The sequence below is a fragment of the Myxocyprinus asiaticus genome, chromosome 2, assembly GCF_019703515.2.
Source record: "Myxocyprinus asiaticus isolate MX2 ecotype Aquarium Trade chromosome 2, UBuf_Myxa_2, whole genome shotgun sequence".
In the NCBI taxonomy this organism is placed as follows: Eukaryota; Metazoa; Chordata; class Actinopteri; order Cypriniformes; family Catostomidae; genus Myxocyprinus; species Myxocyprinus asiaticus.
Window position 1 is genome coordinate 42,299,813 of NC_059345.1, and position 21,976 is coordinate 42,321,788.

General features: G+C 39.2%; 1 protein-coding gene across 2 annotated transcripts in view; it reads left to right on the plus strand.

The window, feature by feature from the left end:
• Positions 1 to 1,014: 1,014 nt before the first annotated feature.
• Positions 1,015 to 21,976, plus strand: part of LOC127451577 (protein scribble homolog) — a 128,348-nt gene continuing 107,386 nt past the window's right edge. For both annotated transcript variants that reach the window (XM_051716343.1, XM_051716353.1), the window contains exon 1: positions 1,015 to 2,174. In XM_051716343.1, the coding sequence (XP_051572303.1) occupies positions 2,016 to 2,174 (159 nt within the window). In that variant the 5' untranslated portion in view covers positions 1,015 to 2,015. The remainder of the gene's footprint in view (positions 2,175 to 21,976) is intronic.

The window sequence follows — 21,976 nt, forward strand, 5'->3', positions numbered from 1 at the left end:
GATGTGAATTAATTTTTATAATTCATAGATCGGAGTCTGCTTATACTGTGGTTACCACATGTAGGGCCCTATGATTTCAGCGATTGCAGAAAACACAGACTGAATCACTAAACCCAGTCATAAAAATTGTCCTATAAAGCTATAATAAACATAAGTCAAAGAATTTGACATCTTTGGGATGAAAATAAATGTCTGAATGCACAATTATTTAAAAATTAAAACATATACATCATCTGAATGTGCAGCGTGCTTCAAAATGAATGTGTGATACCTAACACTCATACACTGAAAACACCTCATCATGATGGTCATGTGCGCTCTGTGTGTGTGTGTAGTAGATGACAGAGAGCAGAGCAATCTTAAGCACGCAGCTCATACAGATTACAGACTATATATTTATTTAATTAAATAACAACTTTTTGGGGATTAATAATCACTTTGGGCCATTTAGCGAACTGCTTATCTGGAGGTGAGAAATTACTGACAAAAACACAGAAATGCAAAAAATAACGATTTAAGTGGACATGTAAAAAGGTGAAAAAAAAAGACAATATCTACTATATAGAAATTTAATGTTTACTGTAATAAAAGGTAATTAAATAATAATAATAATAATAAAGCAATATCTTACATCTATTATGTTCTCTTGTGCATTACTTCATTTGACAAAAATATATCATCACCAGTGTTGTTTTGGATTGTGCTGAGGATTTTGTATAAAAGCACTTCATTTGATAAAAAAATAATGCAATGTTATGTTGAAAATTTGAAATAATATACCCTTTTCCACACTTAGCATACAAAAAATATACATACAACACAGTTTGAATAATCCTTTGAATAATCCGTGTCCTTCTTCAGGACATTTCCGTAGGGCGGCGCACTTGCATTAGCTACACTCGAGCGCTCGTCCTCCTCCAGACCACTAGAGGTCGCCACCCGAAAGATAGAGCGCAAGTGCCGTGTGCGTGCGAGACGCGCTCGCTCAGTGAGATTCACAACAGTGAGGCGGAGCTGCGAATGGATCAGCAGCTAGTGAAGAAGCCTTCTTAACCGAGTACCTCCACACACTCGAATAGGAGGAGTGTTACGCGCTTTTTAAACACAACCATCTTTATGGTCAAAAGGAGGATAGCGAGGTTTGTGAACGATCTGCCCACATTCGGAACCAGGACGGGTTGTAGAGGAAGCACAAAGCCGGTGGAGCGTCTGTGGAGCGGTGAGATCAGCCCAGCCCCCCACATACATACATACATACACACACACACACACACCGAACCGGCCTGCTGGTCTTAGCCTGTTGCTGTGTGGGTGATCTCATCATATCATTTACTCTTTTATCTCACATGTATCTCTAGCACACACGTCTGCAAGTAGTTTGGAGTTGTTTTGTCTATCTTTAGTGGCTGGGTGCTGTATTTGGTTACGGTTGTTGGACTATAGCTCTCAGCTCCAGCTGGCTAATCAGTAGCAGTAGCACATCGTCGTGCTGAAAGCCACTTCTTGGGTACGATGTAGTTTAAATGTAATTTTCTTAACACCAGGCTAAACATGCCTGACGAATGGGCACTGGACGTCAACAATTGAGATCCACTTATAAAACCAACTTCTCCTGAATGTTGACGGCAAAACACGCTGGCTAAAGTGAAATCACTTATTCTGTGCGACATAATCTCATTTAGCTCACCTGTTTATGGTCCTCGCGAGATGCAAAACTGTACGTAGCACAGAAAATGCGTGTGTTATTGATGACATTGGGCGTGTGTTTAACCAAATGACTCGTGTTTGAAGACACATTGAATGGGCGCTATTTTAACACTGGAGCGCTTATCTGGATGTCCCCTTCCATCATTGGACCGAGAGACTACTTCATACAAAGGAGGGTTTTATTTGGCTATTTTCTAAGGATAAAGTCCAGGGAATTACACACTGCCTTATAAATCAGCCCTGTATCTTTCGATCCTTTGGCTCCTTGACTGAGTCCCCGATGCGGAGGGCCTGAGTGCGCCCGGGACATGCTGAAGTGTATCCCGCTGTGGCGGTGTAACCGTCACGTTGAGTCCGTGGATAAGCGACACTGCTCGCTCACTGCGGTTCCCGATGAGATCTACCGCTACAGCCGAAGTCTGGAGGAGCTGCTCCTGGACGCCAACCAGCTTAGAGAGCTGCCTAAGGTAAGACACTGGCATGCCCCATCACCTACACCTCATGTTTGGCTTTGTGCAGGTCAACATGCGACATAAATTATGCATAGACCTGTAGCTGGCTAGTTTTGTTGTACAGCGTTGACATGCATGACTGACTGGTTAAACTTTGTCTATTGAATCAAGTTTTTTGAACTAGTTTTGAGAGAAGTATGCTGTGCAATCTCCCGTTACATGACTTTTTGCCCTTTCTTTTCCTTCACATTTTTCATTGAAAAGTCAGATGCCTTGTTTGCTGGTTCAATGAAGTGTTGCTAGCACACATTCAAAAATCATGAGAAAAAAAATGGAAGGAATCTTGTTGTTGAACCCTGACAAGTAAAACAAGAATTGCCAACATTTCCACTTGCCCTACCACTAAAAATGATCTTTAGCAAAGTATTTTAAGTTGCAATAGGAGCTGAAAATTACAGTTTGGATGTAGCTCCATGTTTTATTCATAAACACAGCTTAGTCACTCTTGCAATTTCAACAAAACCTGTATTGCTGGGTTTCCCATCCACGTATTTTAATGCACATTTTGGTACATCGCTTAAAAACTGCTGGAAGGAAACACCAAGATGCTAATTCAATCTCCAAAACATGAAAAACATAAAAGACATTTCTAAGTGTCTTCAAAAAAATTATCAAAAAGTTATCAAAAAATCTTATTTAACCACCTCCCCAAATCCAAACATTTACTGTCTCCAGTGGCTCCATTTGCCATCACTCAAGCATCCGTCAATGACAACAGGTGGAAAATTACTAATAGCCTACAGATTAAGAACTAAAGACAATTAGAAATGTAAAGATAATAATAATCATAATAAATAAACCTAACAAATTCCATTGTGTTCCCAATATAATGCTGCCAAATGTGTGTTCTTATCGAATTTGTGTTTGTATTGCGCTTTGGTAATACAGTTAATGCTGCCTAAAGAAAAGAAAATAAAACTCAGTTTTAAGTTCAAGGTGAACGTGTCTTGTATTACTTTGATTTAATCACTTTCCTCTTTGTTTCTTTAATACAGAGATATAAATATGACTGAACCTGCAGAGTTGCATTCTCAATGCATGCTAACCGCATGGAAATAAAGTAAACTAAACTCGCAGCACCTCATGAGATGATCGGAGATAATTTGCAGCATTCTCATAGACGACATTATTCTTGCAAACAGTTTTCAGACGAAGAAACAGAGAAAAAAGAGTGAAAACTCTTTACACGCACTTGTTCCACATGACCGGCTTGTGCTGCACACCTCTGAACAAACAGCGAAGCAGACACGAGCACTGATGGCTTTTCTTTTGTCTGTTCTTAAAAATATAATAAAGTGTGTTTCTTCAAGCTCGTGTCTTTGTGACTAACAGTATTTCTTGTCATGTGTCACTCCGAGACATCTTACAGGTTGCCCGCCTGTTGAGGGTAGATGAGCAAAAGTACCCACGCATGAAATACATTTGTACGAGGAGCTTGCGAACTGGATTCAGCCTCGTCGCATTTTGCGGGTGGCTTGTGCTAATTTCACACCCTGGGCTACTGTTTAATATATTTGCAGACTTCCCAGATCCATGGTTTTGCCATTTCTCGATATTGTCGATCATCGTCTGTCATTGAGTTTCGCAGTCGGCATCGGGATCTTTGTAAGACATCATCAACATCCGATAACATCGTCCTATCGCCCAGCCCTACACATAACGTTGCTGAGTCTAGACCTGACCAATTGAAGCAACCCAAGATCATAACACTGCCTCCAGAGACTTGTACAGTGGGCAATATGCATGACTGGTTCATTGCTTCATGTGTTTTCCTTCTTACCCTGACAGGCCCATCGCTTTGAAATAGGGTAAATCTGGACTCATCAGACCACATGACCTTTTTCCATTGCTCCACAGTCCAATCTTTATGCTCCCTTGCAAATTGAAGTCGTTTTTTTCCAATTAGCCTCACTAACAAGTGGCTTTCTTGTGGCCACACAGCTTTTAGTCCCAATCCTGTAAGTTCTCGTCGCATTGTGCAAGTGGAAATGCTCTTTCACTATTAAACATAGCCGTGAGTTCTAATGTCGAATATTTTTTTTTTTATGTATTTTTTTTTTTTTTTAATGATGTGACTTCAAGTGTTTTAGTGCTCTCCGATCACGATCATTCAAGATTTTTTTCCGACCACGTAAGGAAGGATGTGTGTGATGCGGTGTCAGTCCCAGACATGAGACAAGTTCTTCTACTGTTTTGTCTGCATACTCTAAACTACAAGTATTTTATTAATAAAAGAGTCACAGTGGCTACAATTTCTCCAGAGGTGACTCTTTTGTTCTTTTGAACACATGGGATGGAAGCACGGCTTTAGTCGCACATTGTTTTTGCTATTTTAATGTTTATCGCATATATTCAATTCGCAACTTGGATGGAAACGTATTGTATTCTTACCGGCTGGATAACTACATTGGTGAGAAGTTTAAATCGGCAGAATTTGCAACAACAATATTGAAAACATCACAGAAGAGAAAACACAAATATGTTGAAATTTGCAAGACTCAAGAACACACATGTACATGATCAACAAATGTAAGATTGGGCCGAATTGGGCAAGAGACATTTTCCCTAATTGGCCTGAAATGATCTCACGCTGGCCAGTGGGCCATCCTTATTGTTGAGCCCTGCTTATGGAAAAATAAAAAGATGCTGTCTAAAATTGATGTTGTACGGTCACCTGAGGGGACAGTCTAGCTTGCCACACACCTGTTTCGCTAACCTCTCTAAAAGCTGTTTGTTTTGTCCTTTTAATTTAGATTTCCTCTGTGGGAGTAAGTGTATGTGTGTGTGTGTGCTTGTGTTTGTCAGATCCTGCTGACTTGGCTGTGAATCAACTCCAGTTGTGTCTACACAAAGAATGCAGAGTTTTTCTACTGATGGCATTTTCATCCACTCAAAAGAGTCAGAAGAGAGGGTGGTTGTGTTGCCAGAGTGAAAATTCCTTAAGGACATGGACACAACATTTACGCTGCTGTTCGCTGTTACCGACTCCTTCCCAGTCTTCTTGGAGCTCTTGGTGTGTTATGTAGCCTGTATATTGCCAGCACTGTTGGCATGGCCTTATTGGCAGAAGTTGGTAGCTGTGTTAGCCAGTCTGCAGTCAGCATTACTAACAGGGTCAGACAGAGCAGCACAGGAGACTCGGCCCGTGATGTGGAATAGCTGATCCAAGTGGGCAGGTCAGGCCCTGTGTTCACAGATCTGTGTATGTGTGTATTCTGTGTGCAGACAGTTGGCATGTGGCTTCCCCTCAGCCCTGTGGCTGAGGGAAAGCCACATGCCAAAGAGTTTAAAAATCTCCTTTGACTAAGACCCTGTCTATACTGGGCTTTGACTCCATTGACACGACGCAGTGGCTTGAGGAGCAGCTGGATATCTCGGCTGTCATGTCATCAAGCACTGTCGAAGGCCATCTCAATTGTGAAGACCCTTGGAAGGCAGCCTCATTTTGCAGCCTTCGTTTGGCATATTTTGGAGGATGCATCAAGTGCATCCTTCGTGGCCTTCGATCACCCACAATCCCTTGCACATGCGCACTTACTAGGCTGTCTCATTCTAGTGCTGAATGCTGAGGATGTGCCTAGCCTACAGCCTCAAGAGGACTGGTCTAGGAAGGACACAGCCTAAGTTGGCTGCAGCCTTCCAATTGAGAAGCACCCAGGGTGTTACATTGATGGAATATTTAACATTCAAAATGTAACTGAAAGTGTTAACATCATAGTAATATTTGCATACTGAATCATGATTGGTATTGTCTTGCTTATATTTAACCATTTATAATCGCCTTTACACTGCACAGTGATTGTGCCGATTCTTGTCAGCTCTGAAGCGTTTTGTTTACCCAGAATTTAGAAGTCTAAAACCTTAGCTTATATACCTAAACCTTTAACACTGTTCTTTTGCTGCCTTACAAGCGTTGATATTTCCTTCTGGAAATGCAAATCTGTTTATTTTACTCCGTTTTAACAAGAGAAGCCTTTATAATGTGTTGCTCACTTTAAAGTAGCCCCTTTACAAAAAAGTAAGGGTACCATTGTACCAGAGGGTAGTACGATCATACTTTGATATTTACCATATCCATGTACCATAGTATTTGCATGATACTCCAACGTATTTTAAAACAATACCATGTTATTACCATCTGACATGTCCAAAAGCCATGGTATTACCATGATACTTCTTGGTACTTTTGTTAGAATATTTTAGAAAAATATATTATATTAATATATATATATTAATCCCTCGTATTAACAACATTAGAATACATTAAGTAGTTCTGGGTTGCTCAGCAGTGCCCTTTTCATATGAATAGCTCTCTTTATTACACATTTACTGTAACACTTGGATGGATGGTCTCAGCAGGCCTGAGCCTGTGCTATTGAGCGTGCCATATGGTGACTCTGTGTGTTGCTGCTCTGCCATGTGCTTTAAGCTGCTTAGTCCTCCAACTCCCCCAGACTCACTCCGGACACTCAGCCCTCTGCTGCACTTGTTCCTGATCATGAAGCTCTCTTATAACATTGGCTCTGTTGCACTAAAGTCTTGTCTAACTTCTAAGTCTGTGTTTCAGCATGGATGTGCAGATGTTCCCATTCTAGTACACTGTAATGGTACAGGAATTAGAATTGACTCTGAACCATGACTTATGTTAATGCTTCTCAGCCTATGACCCTTTGCCATTGATAGTGAGTTAATGTCAGGTGTTTCTCTATGTTGGGCTACGATGGACAGAGGCTGCCTGTATGCTAGTTGAAGCGTTGCTGAAATGGGATATGAAGAAGATTGGCACTGTTTGTTAGGCTGAGCAGATGGAGGTTTATTCGCTCTTGCCGTTGTTTATGAAGTTCACTGCAGGTCTCTGTGTGCCACACCTGAATGGCTTATGTTCATACTATAATACTAGGATATCTATAGTTCAGAAAAGCACATTTATAGCAAGCCCAAAAATAGAAACACTTGAAAGTTTAATGCAGGGCACAGAGGAAGAAGTGTGGGAAATTACCACTGACATTTCAGACTAAATTATGAGCATTATCTGCAAGCAAAAGACTTTGGATCTAGTGTTCTCCTAGATTACATTTTATACAATTAGCTGGGTGGCTCACACAGTGCCTTGCAGCCTTTTTCTGGAGTTGGTTTACATGAGAAAACATGTTGCTAAACAGTCTGGGAACTGAAGCTCTGTATTGCTGCTGATATAATTGTGTAGGCTGATACAAGCAGCAGTAAAGGAATTCCACAACTCGCCCACCAATTAATGTTTAGGCATTACGCAATCCCTAATCCGCACCATTTCTGTACTGTGTCCTATTGTGTGACAGTTGAGTACCCACTCGTTACAGTCAATTCCTCACTCCAGAGATGTTGAGTGCTAACTGGATTAACCCAGAATACCCTCATCCACATTTACCAAGCACAGAAATGGTATCAGCTGTATGTCAGCACTGTTAAATCATTAACAAGTGTATCACACACGCGTTCAAAATACTCCGAACACAGCGCCACTGTCTGTGGTTTGGAAGGTTCCTAGGGAAGCTTTTGGAAATGTGAGGTCTTAACATTTTTCCTGAAGGCTGTTTTTTTTGTGGTTGAGGAGGGGGAAACGCTCTTTAGCTCTGACAGTTGTGAAAGATCTTGTGACAGGTTACATAGTAGGCTCTTTCAGCTAATATGACGTCTCCCACCCAACTGCACATATTAAATGTCCGGCCTATTATTACAACTCCGTCTGCATTGTCCTCCTTTATCGGCCAGTGACTCACATGACGACTGTGAAGAAAGAGAAGCAAATGTTTATTATGTAGTCGTAGTCTCAAGTTTCGAATGAGATAAATGGTAGCTATATGTTTTTATTTGCTTTTAGGTCAAGGTTCCAAAAAGTTAGCTTTGCCTTTCTAGACTTATCTGCATCTAGTATAGCTCTTTCATAACAGTGGTTGTAAATCATGAGACCATGAGGTTCAGCGTGAAGTAATTCTATTGGCACCATATTGTCTATCAAACTGGGTGCCAACAGGAAACAAAGTAATGTTGAAGACCGCAAAATGGGGAACTCACACAAATAATGTATGTTACCTGTTGCATAGTAACAATTTTTAATAAATGTATTATGCTCAGAATGTGTTTTTTCCAGCTCAAATGTGTCCAAGTTTCAAGGAGTTGTTTTGGTTAATGAACTTGATACAGTAGCCTGTAAGCAATGACAATAGTCCCAATAAAATGGCCTTTACAGGGCTCCAGACTAACTTTTGAGAGTGCCACTAAGTTCTACATTTGGTAGAGTCCAGCACCTCATTTGGTAGCACCAGTGCGGGATGGGGTCTGCGGCCAATAAAATAAAAATATAAAGACAGAAACTAATAATAAAAGTGACATTATTATTATTATTATATTACAAAAATAAGTGCAATTACCAATAATATTGCAAATTTTGCCTCACTGAAATGCTCATTGGATGGTATTGATTTTGAGTTGGTATGCAGATGTAAATTTTAGTGGTTGACTGATATGGGTTTTTTAATTGCCGATATCCAGAGTGCAGGGTGGCTGATAGGTCGATATATCACACAATTTAATATAGTAAATAACATAAACATAAAATTGCTAAAAAATGAATTAACACATTTTTAACAGTGTTTTTGGTAACAAGACCATGGTAACCTCAGGTAAAACCAAGCAAATCTTCACTACTATGGTTAGATGTAACATGATTTCTGTAAAACAAACTATGGCAATTTATGTAATGAAAACCAGTACCCTCAACACTATTAAAAACTACAAATATAAAAATATTTATGACCTGCCATAGTTGCAACAAAAATTAATATTATTCCCTCACTCCCATGTAGCATATTATAAATGTAATAAAACTAGAGCAGTTATGATTATATTTATTATGAATATATTTTTTTCTAAAATACTATAGTTAATACAGTTGCCTGTTACTGTTACAGTTCAGTCACACCGAATATTTTTCCACATTCACATGCAGTAATTTTCACTCGCATTTGCTCGCACCCTAGTGCTGTTTTTCATTGTTGCATGATAATATATATATTTTGTTTTCCAGCAAATTAGCTCAACCTTGCTGATAGAGTCAAATGTGACATTAAAAAGCACCTTAAGCTCACTGTGCAGTTGCGCAGATACTTCCACGTAATACTCGAAGCTAGCCGACAATGCTGTCCTTGCAATGATGCGTACTTCCTGACACAATACATCACTTCAGAAATGCAAAAGAACACAAAAAGATGGGGGCCTGGGTAGCTCAGTGGTGAAATACGCTGGCTACCACCCCTGGAGTTCGCTAGTTCGAATCCCAGGGCGTGCTGAGTGACTCCAGCCAGGTCTTGTAAGCAACCAAATTGGCCCGGTTGCTAGGGAGGGTAGTCATGGGGTAACTTCCTCGTGGTCGCTATAATGTGGTTTGTTCTCGGTGGGGCGCATGGTGAATTGAGCGTGGTTGCCGCGATGGATGGCGTGAAGCCTCCACACGCGCTATGTCTCCGTGGCAACGTGCTCAACAAGCCACGTGATAAGATGCGCGGGTTGACCGTCTCAGACGCGGAGGCAACTGGGATTCGTCCTCCGCCACCCGGACTGAGGCGAATCACTATGCGACCACGAGGACTTAGAGCACATTGGGAATTGGGCATTCCAAATTGGGAGAAAAAGGGGAAAAATCCCCCCCCCCAAAAAACAAAAAAACAAAACAAAAAGATGACATCCAGTTTTCACAGACCTGCTTTACACTCCAAACTCATCAATGTCACTTTGTTCATTCCTGAAGAAGAGTAAGAACCTGAAAGTTTACAGAACAACGTGATACCTATGCTTTGTTTTACCTGTGTCCAATTTGGCACAATGCTTCTCGTCCGGTGTGCCACCCAGTGGTGTAGTTGTGGCCATACGCATGTATACGGCTTATGCTTTTTTCCCAGGACTGTTTTCATATAACGACATCTAAGGAGCAATATTTGCATATACCCTCGTTATACCCACTTGTTTTGCTGCTTCAGAAGACCATAATCTACTGTTGTGTTAGTTTCCCTTTAACTGTATTGGATGCTGTTTTGTGAAACTGGTGATTCTTAGTTGTAATTTGTGCATTATCACTTCAATTCTACCATTCCCTGCCCCTGATAACCACTGTCACCGCCATCATTGACTTAGGGAATTCAGGACAATGAGTAGAGAGAGAGAGACCCTCACACTGAAACTGTAGTATCAGGTAAAATTAATTGCCAAATGTCCCATAAAATAAGGAATCGTCCCGTAATTAAGGGAAAAAATTGCCTTCTGTGTGTAATCCATACGCGATACCATTTGTCTCGTATTTTGGCGTCACACACCCAAACTGCTGCGACTGTTTCACAAATCGGGAGAAATGGACCTGAAACACACAACTTTCGCATGAGTTGTGTTAGATATCGGCTTTAGATCACGGACGGCTTCGCATTGAACATGTTTTTGCATCCGTCCGCGCTGTTTTTCAATGTAAAGCAGCGTCTCGTGCAGGAGCTCTTGTATAAATGGGTCATTCCTACAGTTCGGTGACATTAAGTCCTCAGTACAAGTGTGTGTGGTATTTATATTGTTTAATTTCACCTGATTGCAATTTTGATAGGCTTGTTAAAAATAATAAAGACTTTATATAATGTTACACACTTCTGTTGGCTTAGAAGTTAAATTTTAAATAATTGAAATCCTTTTCTACTGCACTGTGTCATTTCCTCATGTCCCCAAAACTGCACGTCAAACATCTTTGACAAAAATAAGTGCTAAATCATTGGATTTCTATTTTTTCCCCCATACAGTTAAGAGTTTAGTATTACATTCTCTCACTAACATGTATTAATTTGTGGTAAATGTATAATCTTAACACTGATAGTGGAGGTTTTTTGTGTGTCCCTTGATTTATTGTCCACCCTGTTATGCCATACTATGACATTTCATTGAAGATATATGTTATAAAATGACACTGGAGGTGGACATCAGCCATTCTGCAAAATTCTTTTGAGTAATTTGAAGTTTGTAACTCTTTTGTTTTATTTATGTTTACCTTTTATTTTGTGGTGTTAGTCATATCTGCTCAAGCATAACATGTCCACCCTGTTATGGGAAGATATATGGGAAATTAATATAATTAAAAAATTTCGATATACAGTATTTATGTTAACAGAAATAAAATAAAAAAAATATTCATTTACAAATATGTTTGCTAGATATCAATCACAGACCACGTAGTGACTAATTTATCCACTGAATGTGCACCCTGTTATTGTCCATCCTGATGCTGCTCATTTAACTGGTTGGACATCTGAATTTTTAGTAATTTAGCTTGACCAGTATGACTGATACGATAGGGCTGCAACTAACGATTATTTTGATAACCGATTATTAGAACGATTATTCGGCGATTATTGCAATGATTAATCATTAGCTCTTAACCGATTCTTCAGCTTGTGCCCCGACTTAAAAGGTTGTATTAAACGTGCTTACTATCAATAAAGAGGACAAAATCATCTTTTAAAAATACCTCTAAATGTCATTCACTGAATTAAAGGAAATAAATACTGTTTATTACGTTTAATTCAGTAAAGAAATTCACTGCAAATAAATCCACAAAGACAAAGTGTTTTTGTCTTGTTTTCCATTTAAAATTGTCTAAAAATATTTAAAACAAGATACATGTACTTGAGAAGCAACATATAAGACATTTAGACTCGCTTTAAGAGAATGTATCTTAAATATAAGTTTATTTTGTACATAAGTGTATTTTTTCACTTGGTTATTCTGTGAATTTCTGCGAGTGCAGTAAAGACAAAATATACTTATATTCAAGATCTATTCTCTAAAAGCAAGTGTAAATATATTATATGCAGCTTCTCAGGTGAAATTGTTTTATTTATTTATTTTTTTTTTTTTTAAGGATTTTAGATATTTTTAATATATTTAACATTCTCAGATAAAAAAAAAATTCTTCTGCAGTATAGCTGCTAAAAAAATGTATGTTGTTTTAAAGGAGTTTTAGATATTTATATTGGAAAACAAGCCAAAACAAAAACAAATCAAAAACGTATTTTGTTGCACTGTATAATGGGGCAAAGACTACCCTCTCTCACCTTTGTGTTCACTTCAATCCATCTTTAACTCACAAAAAACAAACTCTTATTAATAAAACTGCGTATTGCCAATTTTCTTTACGATAAGAAATGCACAGTGACATATTATGATTCAATAAGTCGCGAGCCATCACGTTATAATCTAGCTGCAGCAAGTGCTCGAGGGATGAGCGTCTCCTCCTGAAACTAATAATTTCAGCCCTATAATACAATCTTTAACATGTCACTGTAATGATGATACATGAAGATTCTTGTAAAAGTATGTTTTGTTTTTCAAAAGGTTCAAAGCCGGAATGTCACCGAATAGTAGAAATGACTTATTTACGATATGTACAGAGTTGCTGTTTCGCCACTCTCTATACGCAGATTATGCATTCTGCGTATAACAGACAACCCCAAACGGTAAGAAGATCAGGTACTGGGTAATAGTAAACCACTTTTTTTGGTAGGACTACACCACTGGTGCCACCCCATTAATATCAAATCTGGTGCAGAAATAATGTGGAACAACTGCTTATGAGCGTTTCCCACAATGCTGAATTCTAAAGTGGCCCCTCTGGTCATCTGGTTGGCTGTTTTTTGTTGTTGTTGTTGTTGTTGTTGGGATTTCAAAAACAAATCTATACAGATGTGGTGTAAAAATTAATTATATTTTCCCCAAGTTGTGCATGAAAATGTCAGCACCTCTAAATGAGCTGTCACATGTTACTGATGTTATGAAAAATTTAATGGTCTGGGACAGCTCACATTTTAACTATTTGGTGAGCGCTATTTAAGGCTTATCATGAGTCATGTATTATACTTAAACCATACTTCATTTAAAACAAAGTGCATGGTGTTGCTGTGTGTTGAAGCTGATGTAAGCTGTAAGAAACGGGGCATCTGAGCCCTTAACCATATTTTTCAGAGATATCTTTATATAGTGAATAGCTAATTTTGTCACCCCAATTCCCAACCCAGGATCCCTCCTTTGTGTGGCCCTCCTGGGCCAGATTAGGGCTTTCATTCATCCGTAGAAACATGTTGAACTCGTACCCAGTGATGTTCAACATGTTTTTATGGATTAGCTTAACTACATTTCTGAGTAGCGAGGTGGTAGCTTCACTAGTTTTTAAATCAAGTAGCTTTTCAGTAGCTAAGCTATATATTTGACTCAGTGTGGTGTTGAGAAAAGCTACACCACTACATCATGCCTTGTACCCAGTGTTTACTATCACCAGTTTTGAATCAAAACTGAAGATGTCCGATCACAAATTAATTGCTCATCTGAGTCAGTTCTTTAAAATGAATTGGTCACACGTGATAGGAAAGCAGTCTGAATCGGTTCGCGATTCAATCTGAATGACTCAGAAAACTTGTGCGTGCGCTGCTGAATCATTTGTGCACGCTCTTACTTGCCGATAAGCTCACAGAGTATTTTATAACGCGGAAAATAAAGATAATGCTGGTTGCAGTGGATCTACAATCAATGGAAATGATACCTGCAAATGTGTCCTATCGTTTGCCAGTGATAAAGAAGGTCTTTATAAAGTAAAACATGTTTGCAGCTTGTAAATGACTTCTGCAGGTAAATACATTTTCCAACCTAAAGATTATCAAAACATGTATTAGCCTACACAAAAACACACAAAAAGTACCATGACATTACCATGGTTTTTGGACATGTACCATTAACTGGACGCACAATGTTAATACAATGGTAGGCTATATAAATATGGGAATCATATAGCGAAGTACCATGATATTTTTTAATTAACTTGAAGCACCATGTAAATACAATAGTATATTAATATGGTAATCATATATCAATTTACCATGGTAGTAAAATGGTATTCTTTGAAGCACCATGCAAATACAGAATGTTACATAAATATGGTAATTGTATATCAAAGTACCATTGTATTACCATCTGATATAGTCAGAAATCACATTGTGCTCACACACACACACACACACACACACACACACACACACACACACACACACACACAGAAATTTGGCTTCTGATGATATATCCTGTAATTCTGTGTCTAGCTGCTGTATTTCTGTATTGTATAGATGAATAGTATACTGTATGTACGCGGAGTTTTATACAGGAATGTACAAATGAAATTGTTTAAATGGGTGTGGGTTTGTAGAGGTAGTAGTATAAATATGAAAAATAAAACTTTAAATGTTTTACACATGGGTTTGTACAAGTAGAATATCTAAATATGAATTTAAATGTTTTTGTTGTTTTTTTTTACGAGCACATACAGGTACGTATTGCACCATACTGTATACTTGTATACTGTATTGCACTAAACTAATGGCTTTGATAAACATCAAGTGAATACGTCTTTTAAGTGCTTTGTCTATGACGGTATGCTCTGTGCATCTGCGGTTGAAAAAAAATAACCACATCAGAGGTCATCAAAGGTAGCTTAAATGAATCATCAAAGGTATCTTAAATGTAACAAGCTACTTTTGGCATGTAGCTTGTAGTGTAACTTGTAATTTCTCTGCAGTGTAGCTTTTAGCTTAGCTTAACTAATTTTTCTGTTGAGTAGTTTGTAGCTTAGTCTGCTAAATTGAGTAGCTTGCCCAACACTGCTCGTACCCCTCCTTTCTCTTCTGCATGAGCCGTATCATCCCACTAAGCTTGTCCCTCAGGTGTCTCTTCAGTGGAGTGGCTGCCTGCAGCTGTTCTGCTCTAAGCTTACAGTCAGTGCTCACTAATGGTTGAGATCTGTAGTGAAGGTAGTAAAATAAACAGTTGTGGGTCTACCTTCTGTCCACCATCCATAGGCCTGTGTTTATCCTGTTAGGTGCAGTCTTCCATGAAATGTAGCCTCCAGTAGAAGCCAAAGGTTGAAGCTAGTGTTTTCTTTTGCCATCAAGGATTTTTACATTATTCTTAACCCTCTGATGCATGAAAATGTAAAAAGAATTAAATTACTCTCCATTGTTTCATTTTTTTTTCTTCAAAATGGTATGTTTTGAGTGTTACATTAAAGTTAATGGTAAATATTTCAGATGTGCTTGGTGCCACTTTGCTCAGTTATATTGAATTTTTGTCATGAATAAAAACAATGACAAAGAGGACTGTCATATAGAATTATGAGTAAGGGACAAAGATGGTTTGGATATAACATCACATCTTATATGGTTACAAATGCCTTTTAAAGATCTGTTAACTACACTCACTGAGCACTTTATTAGGAAAACTTCAGCTGTTGTAGATCCGCCTCAATGTTTGACATGTTCTGTATTCTGAGATTCTATTCTGCTCACTACAATTGTACAGAGTGGTTATCTGAGTTACCGTAGACTTTGTGTCAGCTCGAACCAGTCTGGCCATTCTCTGTTGACCTTTCTCATCAACGCGATTCTGTCCGCAGAACTGCCACTCACTGGATGTTTTTGGCACCATTCTGAGTGAACTCGAGAGACTGTGTGTGTAGAAAATCCCAGGAGATCAGCAGTTACAGAAATACTCAAACCAGCCCATCTGGCATTAACAATTGCCATAGTTCAAATCACTGAGATAAATTTTTTTCCCCATTCTGATGGTTGATGTGAACATTAACTCAAGCTCCTGACCCGTATCTGCATGATTTTATGCTTTGCACTGCTGCCACATGATTGGCTGAATAGATCATTGCATGAATAAGTAGGTGTACAGGTGTTCCCAGTGCTAAGTGAGTCATTGTATATTAGACATCATGCATCAGAGGGTTAAAGATGTTGTTAAACATTCCCTAGTGTCTTTTCAAATCAATAGTGCTTTATATGTGTGGGTGGGTGTGTGTGGGTGTGTTTAAAAAAAGCACCGCTTATAACTAGTCACAATCTTCTTGTGCGGTAACTACAGAAGGTACGGTGTTAAAATAAACTTTCATTCCACACTAATTTGCTTAATTGGCTTGTCATGCAAAACTTTAAGCCCTTTACTTCAGTTGCCCAGCTGACCTCATACTACATAGAGCAAAACTATTTAAGATATGCATTAGCCAGCAGGATTAAAAAAAAGCTACTTTAAAATAGGCAGAAATATTGTCATGTCCATAACCTGCTCCACCACTCACAATGATCTTCAGAATAACACTTTTTACTTTATTACTGGCCGTTAATGTTAATGCTGTTTTGTTGATTTACATACAAAATATTGGTGTTTTAAAAAATGTTTCTCAATCATTTATGCACACTGAAGAAAATGAAGTAAAAATTGTCTGTGGTAATCGACAGCATGCCACCCATGCAGTACTTAGACATAAGGTTCAAATGCAGTCTCAGACAGTAGCCTAAAATATTTATTTAAGACAAGAGTATGCTGATTTGGGTGCTTCCCTAGAACAAGAATGCACTGGTTTAACAGAGTTTGTTTACCAACCGTAGAATTGGACATTTTGAAAAAAGACTTGCTGTATATTGAGGAATACACAACTAAGCCAAGTGAGTCTGACAACTATTAAGAGTGATTCATTTCTAAAATTTTTTGGGACACCCCATTCTTTCATTTAGAGCTGGTTCAGTCTGGCCACTTTCTTGTTTTTCTGCCTCTCTCCTGCAAACCAGCACAAGAATTGTTAGTAAGTGAGGGCTTCCCCCTACGGCCCACAGAACTGGGCCAGCAGTCCCCATATATCACAACTGACATTGTGTGTATTGCAGTAAACCTACACTCACCAAATTTTGCGCTGTTCGACTAAAAATGTCTATGATTAGCCACTGGAAGGGATGGGCACGAGTACTCGAGTACTTGGGTACTCGGACATGGCAGCAATGATCGATCATGAAAACGATGATTGATGGTGATCATGCATGATGTGACTTCACTTAATTTGAAATTCATTGACAATTATCTGACAACTAAACACAAATGTGTCAAAGAGGGAGCATATTTTTAATTTTGAGATTGATTACATTGTGATTTTGAGGGGTACATTGATTGTCAGAGATGTCTCCACAACCAAACTGATATACGATGCTGCAATGCTATCGTCACAATCATCAAAAGAGAGTGTAATTAACTGTGTTTTGAACATCTGTCTCTGGAAAACATTTGCTAAACACGTTTTATTATCATTTAATGTAAGAAGTTTGACTCGTTAATGGATATTATTTTATAAAAGTGAATGTTTGTCATTGACTGTAAACCTCCCTCCCCTGGGTGCTGAAATGTTTGCGTGATGTAACACACACCTGCATCTCGACGAAATGAGAGTTGAAGGTTTCTGCACGAGTTTCCAAGTTAGAAGTCTGACATAATGTGTCATTCCATTGCATTTTCCCCAGTTGAAAGGTGGAAATTCCGACTCTCCGAGTTGAATGGAACGCTTCATGAATCATCAAAGGAACAACAATATGGAGCATCACAGCTTTCCCCACAGGAGCGAACACTTGGGGAGACACACACCAGGCGTGTGGCAGTGCGTATACAGCAGGCGAGTGTTTCAAACAGCTAGACAGAGCACAGCTAAATGGAACAGTGATTAAAAACGCGATGGTTATGGCGTCTCCTGTTAAGCTAAATGTGATTTGAAAATAGACGGTTCAAAAACTGGTGCATGCTTACTAAGATTACTACGGTAACCTGAATGAAGAACAGACAGATGCGCATTGTGCACATTGAGTTGGGCAGCGAATCTTCGCATAATGACAAAATATGATGCATTATATTTTGATTATGCAATCTTTTGTACATTTTGTAACAGATTATTTTATAACAGCCGATAATAATGAATAGACGATACACTGGAACAACAAGATGCAATGCATCAGCCAGAAATGTTTGTTAGAAATGTTATGTACATGTCATTGCCCCTCAAGTACTTGACGAGTAATTAGTCCGAGTACTCATGTAGACCAAATGACCAAAATGCCCATCCCTTTCACTGACCAGTATGTGACGAGGAGGAGGATGGGGCCAGGCCTTGACTATGCACGTCTGGCCCCCAATCAGGCTAATCAGCCGAGGAGAGGGATAAATGCAGCCGGATGCGGCAGTTCGGGAGAGAGTGAGCCACGCGCAGCTGCCGTGTGTGCATTGGTGTTTGTGTCTTTTTGTTTAAATATTACTTTGACTGTTCAGCCGGTTCCCGCATCGTCCTTGCCCATCTCTATACTGTTACATTGGTTCCGAAACCCGGGGAGGAGGAGGAATGCACTGCAGTGGAGTCCTCGCCACTGCCGACCGCCCAAAGGAGCAGCCGCGGAGTTGCCGCTGCCGGCCGCCTAGACGCAGAGGAACGGCCGCTGTCCGCAAGGGGAAGAGGGGCTCGCTGCCGGCCGCCAGAACGCGGAGGGGTGTTCCATCCGCTAGGGGTTGGACGACTCACTGCTGTCCACCCGGGGAGGAGCGGCTGTCGTTCACCAGAGGGTGGAGGAGTGGTCGAGGACCAGGCAACAGCGTGTCTGGGAACCGGCGAGCAATTTTTTTTTTCTCTTTTTCTCTTGCTGTAACTCTGCCTCGCCCTTTCCCGCTCCTCTTTTTTTCCCCCTCTCCTTGTCCCCCTCCCCAGCTCTAGAGAGGCGGGGAAAATCCTCCCGGCAAGCGCAGCCAGAAGGGCAACTTTTACTTTTGACTGTTCAGCTGGTTCCTGCCTCCTCCTTGCCCATCTCTATACTGTTACACAGTAATATTATAGTATAGTGGTGGAGTATTCAGCAGTGAGATCCTTTCACTGCGTGTAGAAAGTAAAAGTTGTTCCGTGTAATGCGTGTCCAAAGACGAGATCCTTGCAACCGATTTACAATTGAATAATGTCTCTTAATACCCTTTCTGTTCTGTACAGTCAGTTAAAAACAACAAAAAATAAAAATTGAATTCTAATCATGCATAGCATGGATGAGTTAAAGCCACTTGAGTCCTCTGTCGTTAATTAATATACCCTCATTTACAGATGCTCTTTACAGAAATTTTGGTTTCCTTAAAGAGGAATTTTTTAGCATGTGTTCAACAAATCAGTGTAAATACTTGTAAATTGTACAAATGATTCAATTAAAAAATAAACATGTACCAAAATATAATATGCAATATATTATCATATTTATTGATGGAATGAATACATTTGTTCATTTTTAAAAAGCCAAAATGTGACCAATTAGGAAAAACTAATAAAATATCATTATTAATATTTATATTTTTGTTATGTACCTAGTTAGAATGTCCCCTATATAATTAACATCATTAGCTGGGAGAGAATTTTCTTCATTTGCAAGCAAAATGGACATTATAACTGAAATAAACCCAAATGACTCTATATTGAATCGAATTGGAATCGAATCGAGAGCTTGTGAATCGTAATCAGCCCTATCAACACTGCTCTTTTTTTGTAAATAGGCAACAATGAAAATAAATAGTGACTGAGGCTAATATTCTACTTAACATGAAACAACATGAGGGTGAGTAAATGACAACAGATCCCTATCCCTTTAACTTAATTTATTATTTAACACGGCATTAAAACAAAAAAAAAAAAAATCTATACATAAATGCATGTGTTGGCAGCAGGTGCACTGATGCTCATCTATAAAATTCCTCCAGACAGATGAAATACAGGTTAAACTGCTATTTAAAAGTAGGAATAGGACTGTGATGTTTCAACATGCTGGCACTGAAATCCTGCTTGCAGCAGCTGCCAGTTCCTGAAGAAACAAAGAATGCCGTCTCTTCTGTTGTCATCTTCTCACACTCCAGCTTCTGAGCCTTTTCTTATGAGATTGTGTGTTTTTTTTTTTTTGTTTTTTTTTTGGACTGGGTTGCAGACTGAGAAGCCTCTACTTAACTGGCCTGAAATGTGTTACCCTGCTTCCTTTTGTCTGAGCTGGGGAGCAGCTGGCTCACACATCCTGTCCCCGCCCCTCTCAGGAGTTTGATACTGAGGAAAGATTAACACTGGGAGCCCCTCACCCTCACTAAGACAAGACTCTCTCCTTCTCTCTCTACACAATTTGTGTTCACTCTTGAATGTATAAAGTGTGTTACTATGTTTGTATTTCTTAGAAAGAAGAGACTTGTCCACCTCGATTGTCCCACACATTCAGACACAGTTTTTTGGATCAGCGTGTACATCCGCTTTCACGTTTGTGTAATGCCACACATACAATTGCACAAGAAACTGAGCCAGTCACCTGTCTTTCCAGTTGAACATGGATAGCACCAGTAGACATCCACTCCAGCATAATGTTTACCACAGGTCCCACAGACAAGCTCCACTTCCCTCTGTTCACCTCTAACCAGAATACACCCTCTGTAATCATAAACAGCCCTTAGACCTAATCGTTTACTGCTCTATTTGTCTTTTCCAGGCTTATGAACAGACTCAATAAATATGCCTATATATATTTCCAATAAAACTTTTCTACAAAATTGATGAGATGGTTGACATGACAGTTTTCTTTTCACGTGGCCAAGTTGTTAATCACTGTGAATTAGCCATGCTTATAGGGATAGAAAAAAAAAAATTCTCTCAGCATTTACTCACCCTCATACTATACTAGGTCTGTATGATTTTACTGTATTTCTTCAGCTGAACACATTTGAAGAAGAATAGAAAAATATCTCAGTAGGTCCATAAAATGCAAGTGGATGGTGATCAGAAAAAAAAAAAAACAACAAAAAAAAAAACAGACAGTCAGCATAAACATCATATGTGGAAAAACATACAAATACAGATCTAAACCAAAACCAACAAAACTTTTTCCTCCTACAGTGTTGTAAACAGTGCAGCTCTTCTGAGTGTGTTGCACGTGCGTGCTCTCGCGTGAACATGCCAACGTTATTATGTCACACGCGTGATGCTGCTGAGTGAAGCGATTGTTTATAGTTAAAGAGTACTTAAATATTTGTCTTTCTCACCTACAAGTGATTGTTTTGCTTAAGAAGACATAAATGTAATCGCTGGATTCGTATGGATGATGTTTATGCTGACTGTATGTTCTTTTTGGAGCTTCAACGGTCAGATCACCATCCACTTGCATTTTAAGGACCTACTGAGCTGAAACATTTTTCTTCAGATGTGTTCTGGTGAAGAAAGAAAGTCATACACATCTGGTATGGCATGAGGATGAGTAAATGCTGAGAGAATGTTCATTTTTGGGGGAACTAACCCTTTAACATCATCCTGAGGTGGGCTGTCACTATATTTATACATGTGTAGAGAGAATCACAAAGTACATTAATATGAAGCAAAAACTAAGCGTATACATTTTTGGATACCTTTTTTTTTTATTTCTAATTTTATATGATTTTATTCTGTGAAATGACATGCAAAATAAAATGTTTTGATCATTTGGAAGTTTTATGGGATTACTTGTAAATTATCATTACCATTTGGTTTGTTATTGTTAATTTGAATTGCAGGCTTAACAGTCTTGATGATTACCGATTACTTGTCACAATATGAACCTCACCATTAGTTCTGCCCCTCCTCTATCTGTCTCATCACCTGCTGTTTAAATCTCTGTTTGTGTGTGGAGCACATTGTCTCTGCATGCCATTCATCAGTAGGTGTGCGACAGGGTAAACACATAGGCTCCAGTACAGATGGCCCAGTCTGAATTATGGTCTGGTCTAGATGATTCCTCTCTGGGGCCATAGATATTGGAATAGGTGTCCCTGTTGATGCCTGTCTGTGGCATAGCAACATCTGT